Source organism: Pygoscelis adeliae, unplaced genomic scaffold (genome assembly GCF_000699105.1).
Source record: "Pygoscelis adeliae isolate BGI_AS28 unplaced genomic scaffold, ASM69910v1 Scaffold123, whole genome shotgun sequence".
Lineage (NCBI taxonomy): Eukaryota > Metazoa > Chordata > Aves > Sphenisciformes > Spheniscidae > Pygoscelis > Pygoscelis adeliae.
Window position 1 is genome coordinate 2,145,720 of NW_008824650.1, and position 11,771 is coordinate 2,157,490.

At 40.3% G+C, this 11,771-nt stretch overlaps 1 protein-coding gene across 1 annotated transcript in view; it reads left to right on the forward strand.

Moving 5' to 3' along the window:
- XRCC2 (X-ray repair complementing defective repair in Chinese hamster cells 2) overlaps nt 1–11,359 on the forward strand; it is a 28,276-nt gene extending 16,917 nt beyond the window's left edge. The window contains exons 2-3 of the mRNA XM_009322506.1: nt 4,117–4,198; nt 10,198–11,359. Of these exons, the coding sequence (XP_009320781.1) occupies nt 4,117–4,198; nt 10,198–10,913 (798 nt within the window). The 3' untranslated portion in view covers nt 10,914–11,359. The remainder of the gene's footprint in view (nt 1–4,116; nt 4,199–10,197) is intronic.
- Nucleotides 11,360–11,771: the final 412 nt, after the last annotated feature.

The window sequence follows — 11,771 nt, forward strand, 5'->3', positions numbered from 1 at the left end:
TAGGGTGGGTCTCTGTCCCGCCTTTGTGTCCCCGGCTGCCGCTCCGGGACTGGGGTTGAACGCCTGCCGCGGCGCTTCCTTGCAGCACGGGGGGAGGTTATGAAGGTGTTTCAGTAATTCCTGTATAAATGTTCTCTTCGCGCTCTCCCTCCCGAACGTTGGAGTGGATGCGGTAAGAAAGAAGAGCTGTGAGGAAGGTTTGGTTTAAATAAACAGTATGGAAGGCGGCATTGCTTTCCTGTTCTTCGGAGAAAAGGGTTTTGAGTTTGGGGGTTTTGTTGGTTGGGTTTTTTTTCCTCTGCTTGACGGTATATTTGTTAGTGACTTCTGCTTGCAATCAGCAAGTTAATTACTTGGAGAGTGGTGTGTTACTGTATCAGAATATGCTGAGTAGTGCACATAAAAGCATAGAAACGTGTGATAATATTTATTTCTTGTTAAAGCGCCATGTTTTTTCAGTGGGACTTGAGTTCTTGAGCCCTTTTGACACTTAAAAATAGAAATAGTAACAGCTGTCCACTATCAGCAAATACACACAAATTCAGGACATGAGTTGTGCACTGTGTCCAAGTGGGTACATGCATTTATTTGTCCACATGAGCGGTGCCAACAGGGAGTGCACGTGGCAGGACAACCAAACCTGCACGAGGGAGGAATTGATAACTGACAGGTTAAGAAAGGTTAATGCACGAGTACATCGTCCAGAAAAAAATGGTAAAAGCCCTTGAAACAGAAAATACTTAATTTAAAACAATACTTCCTCAAATAGCCTCATGCGTAAGCTCAGATTCTAGTGAGGGTTATACTGAAACTGCAGTCTTGTACTCTTATTGAATATAATTAATACAGCAAATTAGAACTTCTCGCAAAACACCTTTGGTATATCACAATAAAATAAATTATAATTTGCTTGCATACGTCTTTGTGCCCAAAGTTTACAAAAGCTCAGTCAGAGTGGTTATAGCGGTTGAAAATTAAATTTTGTCTCATACTCCAGATAGGTTTGTATTTGTAAATAGCCTGTAGGTTAGCTCATGGCCTCTAACAGAGCTGGGGTATTTAATTTGAATTTCTTTAACATTCTAATGAAGTAATATCTCATTCCTGACAAGACCTACATGTATGCTTACATTTATGCATAGCTTTGTTGAAACCAATATAATATATAATGTATTAGTCAGTGGGACTGTCCATATGCATATTTCTTTATTAAAAAGATGAAATTGATAAATTATAAAAGACATAGTTGAAATATTTGAGTCCCATCAGCCTTGTCATTAATGAAATTTAACCAACTGTTGCCTAGCTCTTGCTGTATGGCTTGTTTTCTACATGTAACTGCCCATATGTGCAGTTTCTTGTTAGTATAATTACACTTTTGAAGAACACCTAAGAGCGAAGACCTACCACTAGCAGGTTGCTAAAAGGTGGGGGTTTTGTGTAAAAGAAGATAAAAAGAGCATTATGAAAGAAGACATGAGCATCTACAGTTAAGTTACAGAATCTGAAGTCTCTAATACGTGATTTGAAATTGTTTTGGTGGGGTTTTTTCCAAGCTCTTCCCACTCAAAGGCTCTCTTCAGCGGTGCTGTGCTGCTGTGTTCTGTAAGCTGTCCGTGACAAAGCTTGATGTCCACCATCCAGATCACCCTGTAAATGCTGTAGATTTCCCCTCCCTCCCCATTTTTCAGAGGAAAATGTGAGAAGGCAAAATGGAAGTGCCTCCCCTGGAGCAGAGCCAAGGCGGCTTTTGCTGATTTGGAAAACCCCCGTGTTGTCCCCATCTTCAGTGTCGGCAGAGGCGAGGGATGCCTGTCTAGTGCCTCATCTCAGCTTTGCTTCTGTCACTTCTGCTGTAGTGTGGACAAACCTTTGTTAGGTTTGAAGGAAGATCGTTAGCTGTTTCTGCCAGGAACCCCGTTGCTCCCAGCGTGACACTAATGAGGCAAGTGCCTTTGGAGATTCTGCTTCAGAACTCGGAAGTAAATACAAGTTTGGTAAAAACACAGGTGCGCTAGCATCGGTGAATTATCATAAATTACCTACATGAGCAGTGCTCAGAGTAAGCACCTGTAGTTACTTAAAATGAATATATAAACTTGTCATTTAAACAACCACAGATTCAAATTTAAATGATAGCAGTCAATCTACCGTGTATCTCCAAAGCTCTAGCGGTAAGCTTAAAGAGATGATAGTTCAAGAAGAGACGGGGGCTCATCGTTTCCACAAGAAATAAACTGCAGAGGATGTATTCGTTAACGTAGAAATAAATTTGGGAACCGGAGGCTGCAGAAATGTGTTTAGACCGGCAACAGCTGTGACTCCCGGCCCCAGCAGCGCCCATAATCAAGCTCCTGTGATCACTGGGTGCCGGAGCCATGCTTCCTTTGCGAAGAGAAGAAGAGCATCAGAAAGCAGCAGCCCGTGGTGGTTTTCCTGTTTCTCTCGACTTCCACTGCCGGACGAGGGGGTGAGAGATTCCCGGCCCTTCTCCGCGGCGGGTGCAGCCTCTCCTCACTGGGGGCCGGGGGCAGGCGCAGGCAGCCCCCCGCACGGGCGGCACGTGCAGGGTCTGCGATGGTCCTTTTGGTATATGCAAGCTCCTGGTTTATGTGCCCCAAGATACGTTCCTGTATTCTTGTGTACGTATGTCCATCTGGATTTTTGCTTTGTCCAGGTCACGGAACCCTACTGGTTCCCCAGATATTCAAGAGTTCACCGTGTGAGAGTTTTCTGCGCTGCAGAAACGTGTGAAATGTAACGGGAGGATCCACAGGTCGATTCAGGTGTTCTTGTGCCCCTTCAGTGGACGTGTCAGAAAACTCTCCTGAACACGTGTGAACAGGCAAACAAAGGCAAACACGCTGACATTTTGTTAATGGAAGGGATTGTTAAAATGTCAATGAAAATGTCACACTTAGATTCCCATTGTGACCACTTGAAGTAAATTCAGGGCCGTTTAATGGAGTTTTATTCTACTATTAAAGGCAAACACACACACACAACTGTTTAAACAACTTTTAAGACAATTCAGAGCAAATGTTGCTCATTGATGTGGCGGGGAGGAAAGATAAGGCAGTGTGTGTTTAAAGGTGTGTGCTCACTGCTCGTTTGGCGACTGGCTTTAAGGAGGACGGGATAAAACTGAACGGGATTTGTTTTGTTTAAATCTTTAAATGACAGCCGGGTGTCTTGGAGAATGAAATATTTGGCACCAGGGTACGTGCTGGGGCAATGCTCTGAGCATCCTGATGGTGTCCTTTCCCGTGTGTGTTAATGCAGGTAGGGAATAACAGCTCTAGCACAGGGTGAAACGTTCATTCCTGGTTTACAAATGTATGCCAGAACTACAAATAACACAAGTTATGCGAATACCTGTCTACTTGCTATGCAAATACCTGTCAATTTAAGAAATTGTCTGTGAACTTTGAACTAATTTGTTTTACAATGGACTTGCTTTACAAGGGGCTTTGGAGGAATTTGCTTTACAAATTCAAGCCTGAAAGGTTCTTGCAGAGCCACTGGTGGCTAATTACTTTTGATCATTCTTAATCCATACTATGTTTGAACAAGTAACTATGATATAATAGGATTGTAGTCCAGCAGAGTCCTGTATAACTTTTCAGATGAAATGTACATGGTTTTACTTAAAAATGCACAGAGAGACTGACTCAGGAGACTAATGATGGGTAATGTTTCACCTCTCAAACAGTAGTTTGTTGTGGAGGTGATGGTTATTACAAATGACCTTCTTTCCCTTTGTTCTGTCAACTGGCAGCAGTGCTGTATACCAGAGGCGATCCCTCTTGCTAGTCTACCTGTGCAGCTTTTTCTTTTTCTTTTTCTTTTTTTTTAAAGCTTTATTTCCCCTAACGTATATCCACTCCTTATTGCCATTGAATCTGTGTGCTAATTGTTTGTAAGGATGGAACCTTCTGTTGCTGTAGTCCAGACTGTAGGTTTCCATATGTATTTATGAAAACATTTTAAAAATCAAACTACTCTTTTGATAGGGCTGTCATGGAAAACGCCCAGCCCTCAGAATCCTTTAAATTTGATTCCCAAGGTCCCTTATTTTGAGTTAACAGCATGTCTCCTCTGTCTTTTCTTTAAAAGCTACTTGCACGACTTGAGGGCAGAAGTTCTCTGAAGAATCTTGAACCTTACCTGTTTGCTGAGGAAGGATCTCCTGTTCATGGTAAAAATGTATCTTTAACCCATTCATGGAAAAATGTTGATGTAAAAGTATTCTCAGAGCAATATGACAGAGATAAGCATACAAGGAGATCTTTTTGCCCTGGATCCAGGATTTTAATTGTCGATGTAGTTTTATGCAAATGAGATAAAATGAAATAATGCGAAGTCACCATTCTGAACATTATTAAATGGACTTTAAAATACCTATTTTATGGGTATCAAAACACAGGTGTAGGTGAGTGAATACCAAGCACGTTGGTCTGTTTCCAGTAGTTTGACAGAAATTCTAGATTCTGTCATTTAGCCTTTTTTAAATCAGTGGTCTACAAAACCACCACAGTCATAACTGCGGAAATTTGCAAAGAACTCAAGGCTCAATAAATAGCAAAGACTTCAGTGCTGTGGAGTGGTCTGGATCAGTTAGGAAAAGGGGCGTGAGCAAACAGTATTTTTCAATAAAGCCAAGCCATCGAGCCATTCGGTCTTGTCCTGAAAAATCCTGATCATACTTAGATGGAACTTTGGAAACAATTCCATTCTGAACATAGGTGCTAATCAGCTGAATGAGTTCATGGATGATGTTAGGATCAAAACGGCTTATGTAGACCTTCAGTGAATAAATGAGAATTTCAAATTGGAGGAATTGGGCTATGTCATGGTGATGCCGGTACAACAACTTTAAGGTAGATTCTTCTAGCAAGAAGTTTTAAGATCAAGATCGGATGTTTTAATGAAAGAAATTCCTGAGCTAAACAGAAATTAGCACATTTGGTAATTCCTTGATTATTCAGGAAGTCAGACTGGTTTTCCAGATTGTGTGAAATTTCATGGATATCCCAATGGAAGAGACAACTCTGATTACACAAAACTAGAAATATATCGTAAAAAAGGAGTATGAATGGCAAACTGTAAGGATCAGGCTGTGAGGTACTGCAGTTATCGAGTGTATGTATGAACGAATGGATTTCATATGAAAAGTACGTGGCTGCAGTGGTTATTGACATACTTCTCTGCAATCTGAATTCCCACAAATTATAGAAGGTTCAGAAGAAATAGCAGAAAAAGGAAAAAGCAATAAAAATAATCAAGATAATTGGATGAGAGATGATGCTTAGGCTACAAATGCGGTCACTGTGAGACTACTCGTGTATTATTTTGCAGGACTTGAGAATACATTAGGGGTTTAGTGATATACGATTCCCGCCCCTGAAAGTTTCAAATACGATATGACAAAGATAAAGGGCAGAGAAATACTGGTAAGCCAGTGCAAATGGAGCAGAGAAGATTATTTAAATACTCTCAGTTCTGAACTGCTTTGTTACCCGCAAGAAAAATTAAGAACTGGTCGTGAAATTGGTATATGCTTCACAAGGCTCCTGAAGCCTTACCGTTTTTTTCAAAAGATGAGATATTTTTGTTTTGAAAAAATGCAGTGGTAGAAAATGCTGATCTTTCAGTCTTTTTTTTTTAATGAACTTTATACACAAGAAACAAATGTTTGAGACTAAACTGGCCATGTTCTGGTAGAACAGACTATAAGAAGCCTTCCTGGGGGTCAGTAATTGCCCTTGCCGTCACAGTCCACAGCGTTACATAATTCCATTCATGAAATTATCTCAAAGCTATGTTAGGTTGTTCCTGTCTGTCCAAAGACTGTTCCAGAACCTCGGTTCTGAGATGGCTGGAAACCTTCTGAATTCATCACTGGTTTCTCTGTGCCAACATGGTCATTGAGCTTCTGAAGCACGTCTCTTTTCCTTCTGCTTTTAACAAATGGCATCAATTATTATCTGTATTGGTCATGCTTTTTGGCTGATGCTAGTGAAGTTGCATAACGTATTAGCACAGCTCTTTAGCTTTATATACATAAGTAGACTTCACCTTTTATTACATTTTTGCTTTGTCTTTTAATATCACAGTATTTATGTGAGTCCAGGTGCTATTTTGATGTGTGTTCTCATCGTTCAGTCTTAAATCCCTGTTGAAGACCTACCTCTCAATTTGTCATGAACTTGACTTTTAGTAGGTCACTGTGGAATACAGTAATACATTGCCCGTGAAATCCATACTGAACAGCTCTTAATCTAAAATGCTATGATTAAAGCAAGGCAAAGACCTAAATTACTCTTTTTCCTGATGGTATTTGAAACAAACAAACATATATATGAAGTTTCATTAAACTATCCAAAGGTTACATCATAGTTAAGTGTTCATAACACGTATGTCAGAGTACTAGAAAATAGGAACAGCTAATGTAGGTACTGCTGTGATATTCTAGTCACTGCTTCTAATTATGATGGACTTGCATATTTAAGAACACATAAGCGTATTAATTACATACCATTTAAGGTCTGGAATGGAGCAAAAGTGACACGAGCGTTAAATGATCTTCCACTGTTGCCAGTCATATTTCTCCTATGCCACTGGTACGAAGGTGTATGTGTCAGTATACAGCTCTGATGTTCAGCAATAGTATGACACCCAGCATTAACTTGGAATAAATATTAGGCCTTTCTGCTTCACTTATAAATGGTACAAATATTAGTGACAGCTTCTGCACAGTATTCTAAATTACTAGTCCAGTAACTTCAAGGTATCTGATGATGTGAAACCTGCAGAGCTATTGCTGAGTATTCTAATAGTAACTGCAGCGTCAGAAAATAGTTTAACCAACATTTGCTACTGTAACGATTACAGACAAAACTTAAGGCTCTTCTCATTCAAAAGATAACACTGAATTGATGACCAGGACTGAGCACAACGCTTCAGTTAAAAATGTATTAGTGTTACACCTTTAAGTTTATGCAACATCATTTAGTTTATCCCGTATGCGGTTGCATAGCAGTGGACTGTTGTGCTCTTCAGTCTGACCGTAGCGGGCCAGTTCAAGCTATCGTGAGCCAAGCAATGTGTTGGTTACTCTTTCAAATGTGTTTCTTGAATTTATCAGTGCTGAATTTCCTATGAAATCATTCTGCTCATCCCTCTTGATCTGTTAAATCTTCACAATCTTAAGTCTTTTTTAACCCAATTAGTTTGTCTTCTACATGTTTTGCCAAGCTAATGGAACATTCATGTACTGCTGTTTTTAACATTGGGCAACACTAATTCTAATAGGAAAATTTCCCATTAACTTTCTTCCATGTCAAAGTGTCTGTTCCTACTCTGCTTCTCAGACTGTTTCCATCCCATAACAGTATCTCTTTCCTAATCCTCCTTTCAAAGTATTTTGATGTTAATGGATGATGCTAGTACTTGGAATATCCCTTGGAATATCGGAAGGTCACCGAGTTTCTTCCATGACCTGTTGTGAGGGTGTCAAAGGCTTCATGAAAACGTTGCTGGCCACACTTCCGCCTCTGCTGTGTCATGGTTTGTCCGCTCTGATCCAGAAGGATGAATTTCCCCTCTTATCTTACTGTAACAGCCTGGTTGCTAATTTAATGAAACCCTACATTTATAGATGTTGCTATAAATGGCTTCTGCTTTGCACCCGTTCTTCTTGTGGGCAGCCTCTCTGATAATCATGAAGGCACAGAAATCCCCAGCTCTCTTGAGGTTCTCTTACAGTCCAAACTGTTACTCTTTTCAGAGTAACTTAAGTGTTTTGGTCAAACTACAACCCGGATGTGTATCTTGTTCAGCAATACCGAACAAGCTTTGAAGGGTGCTTAACTGTCTTGCCGTTGAAATTTATAAACCACTACCACAAAAAACCTCCTAAGAATGATTTTTCATTCAACTTAGAATTTTTACTTAAATAAATTTGTTAGTTCTGCCAATAAAAACTCATCCAATGTTATTCTGTGCATCTAGTCCAACCCCCCTGCCATGGGCAGGGACATCAGCAACCTGATCTAGATGACCTTTAGAGGTCCCTTCCAACCCAAACTATTCTATGATTCTATTCTGTGATTACAGCCCCCTTATGTAAAGTTTTATAGGAGGTAACACACAGACATCCTGATACAATGTCTTCAAATGGATAAAGTCAAGCATTTATTTCAATTTTTTTTGACTCATTACCAAACAGTAACTCAGATTTGCCCAGTGTGGCTTCTGAGTGACCATACAGAGTTGCTGTTTTTTCTTAAACAAGTCATATTTTGCCGTAAAGGTAGGTGAAGCAACCTGTATTGCATATTGGCGCAGTTCAGCTATTGGTCTGGATTCAGAACTGCCAGTCAGGGTGGCAGAAGTCTTATGCCGGTGGCAGGCAGAAAATACACTTTGTTCCTTAACAAGAGGTGCCTTACGCAATTGTTCTTAAATATCTCAGTAGACTTGAAATATGAGGGAATGACCCACCCAGCGCATTTAGGAGGGGTTCTTCCAAGCTGGTATCTTATCCTAACGGGGAGTGGTTATGTCACTGGCACAGTCTGTGTGGCAGCAGAGGAGCTGCTGGCTGCGAGCAGCAGAGCTGGACATTGCCACCTCTGAACAGGAAGAGAAAATGAAGATTTATGTCATAGGAAATGTAGTCGTCTTTCATCTCAAAAGTGGGGAGAGCCATTCAGAACAGATAAGTAAGGGTTTGGGAGGCAATCAAGCTTTTTAATAAATTTCAAAGTATCAGAAATTCATAAAAACGGAATTGCAGTTGTGGAGCAGCAGGGAATTTCATTATGGAGAGGCGGGCAGTCTGAGTGTCACTGAAATGGATAGAATTGTCGCATCAGGTATAAATTGCCTTCAATGCTTGCAATGGGTAAAGTAAGAGCTTAGCTTCTTCCCCACCACCCTCCGCCCCTCATCCCATGCTGCATCTTGACATTATACCCACTTATGAACAAGGGCATCCTCTGGAAGTTGAGTAATGACTTGAAAAAGCCTGTTAACTCAGGCAGGCACAAACATGTTTAAGTCAAGTTGAAATCAATTCTCTACTCTTGCATCCCCCCCTCTGAAAAGCTGTTGTGCCATTTGCACTTGCCAAGGCCGTAGAAATCGCTCACCTTCCTGCAATTACAGTTGTGTGATTCTCCTTACTGCATGTCTTTATCCTTCTGCCTAAAATCCAAAATGTCATAAATAAATGATCCGGCTTCCTAAATTAGAAATTTATAAAGAGCAACTAATAAATTAACTTTTTTTAGCGTCTTCCTCTGATACAATACATAAGGAGATTTTGGAAAAGACTTCAGAGTATCTTGCATTCACATCCAACAAAAGAACTGTTTTCCTTTTATGGAAATATATTTTATGGAAAAATAATGCTTTTTTTTATTAACATTTTGAATTTATGCGATACGTATTTTATTGACCCACGTGGATCAGGCAGTTAGGCCGAGTCCGTTTACGAACAGAGACCCTTTGCCTCAGACAGCAGAGCTGTTGCCTGGAGTTCAAGGAATCCGAGCGCCCCCCTTGTCAAAAGAAGCAGTTTCATATTATGATCACCCCAGAAGAATAAGTGCTAAATAAATACACTGGTGTTCTCTTTACTGGTGACAGATCCCTGTTGGTATCTTGTGACATGTGCAGATGCTGAACGAGCATATAGCAGACATGAAATGCTGAAGGACACTCTGTGCTATAAAAATAGATGTGCCAACATGATTTGGACCTCCAGCATGTCAACTTTGTTTTGTTTTGCTTGTCCTCTTCTTTTTTATTTATTTCTTAATTTTGTGCACGTAGTGTAAATAGATGGTTTCTTAGCCACTTTTGTGTCACAGCTTCCTTTTCAGCCTTCACCTACCTGTAACAATAGATGAAATCCAGTTGCCAACCTTTTATTGATACCGGTGACTTAGATGCTATTTGGGAGGGCGTTTTTTCAACCTTTGTTCCCAGTTGATTTTCTTCACTTTAGAAGCCTTTCTTGAAAATTGAAATTTCTCTTGGTAGATGCTAATGAGGATTTAAACAATTTTATGAATACCGAACTTTAAAAAAATGCATTTTCCAGTTAGCGGAATAGCGAATGTTGGTTCAGTAAACACTGAAAACTGAGCCATAAATTCTCTGACAGCTTGCTGCTTTGTTTTTGAACAGGAGATGTCATTGAATTCCACGGTCCAGAAGGAACAGGAAAAACAGAAATGCTTTATCACCTAATAGCCCGCTGCATCATTCCAAAATCAGGAGGAGGACTGGAAGTAGAAGTCATGTTCATTGATACAGACTACCATTTTGACATGCTTCGTCTAGTTACCATTCTTGAGCACAGATTGGCGCAAAGGACGGAAGAGGTGATAAAGCAGTGCCTGGGAAGGCTTTTTCTTGTGAACTGCAATAGCAGCGCCCAGTTACTCCTCACTCTCTACTCCTTAGAAAACATGTTTTGCACTCACCCCTCTCTCTGCCTTCTGATTTTAGATAGCATATCAGCTTTTTATTGGATAGACAGAAGCAATGGAGGGGAGAGTCTTAACTTGCAGGAGATGAATCTGAAGAAATGTGCCAACTTTCTTGAAAAGCTTGTGAGAGAGCATCACTTAGCCCTTTTTGCGACAACACAGACACTTATGCAGAAATCGACAAACTCTGCAGAAAGCTTTTTTCCTTTAAAACTTCAACATGAAACTGATACGGACTACAGACCTTATCTTTGTAAATCATGGCAACAAATGGTAACCCACAGGATATTTTTCTCTAAGCAATGTAATTCTGGCAACAGCAAAGGTTTTACGGTCATTTCTTGCCACCTCAAAAGAAACCATGTAGTTAAACGTTCATTTAGTGTTGCAGAATGTGGAGTTCAGTTTTAACTTCAGTTTGTTTTTTAAACGTGTAGCAAATCCTGGTGCTTAAGGCCTGATTAGGTCTAAGGAGTGCTTGGTACCTTTTAAACTAGTTGGTTGTTGCTGGATGATTAAGAATTTTTGTCACCGTTCTCTTAAAATTTAGTGAAGGGCAGGAAATGGTGTAATTTTTGTATTACTATAGATGTTCAGTCCAAACTAGCGAGGAACATTGAAATTCCTTGTTTGTGCTTAATGCATAAAGAGATTAAATCAAGAAAATGATAACCAAAGTCATTTTAAACTCCTAGTATCTCGCAGTAATCTAACCTATGCGATATGTGGCCAAATGCACCGACTTCATTTCTGGGTCTTACTGCTTTCCACTCCTTCTCTTCCAAGCTGCAGAAACAGGGGTCTAGTTGTCCGTGGGGGAGACTGCAAAAAGGTGAGTGTTCGCTCTCTATAAATACTGGTCTTGGTTTATTCCCAGTGGCCCAGGGCACATGAAATGCATTCAGGACTTTGCCTGAAGAAGAGGCTTCATTTTCACAGCCTGTTAAATAGTGGTAATCCCGACCACGCTTCTCCGAGCTCGCAGCCTCTCTGTTTACGTTAGCATGTGCTTGGGGAAGCAAGGATTGCAGGTGTTTTGACCCTTACAAACATCAGGGTTTGCAGAATCTACAGCTATCACAGAAATGGAGGCCTGATTTCCATAACTGAAGGAAAGCTAAAGACCCAGCTCTGGGTACCTGTGAGTTTGTGCTGCGTGCAGCAAACAGTTTAGCCTTTGAAAATAATGAAATGTGGGTTATGGGTTGTTTTGGGTGGGGGGGTTGGTTTTTTGTTGTGTTTTTTTTTTTTTTTTTTTTTTTTTTTTTT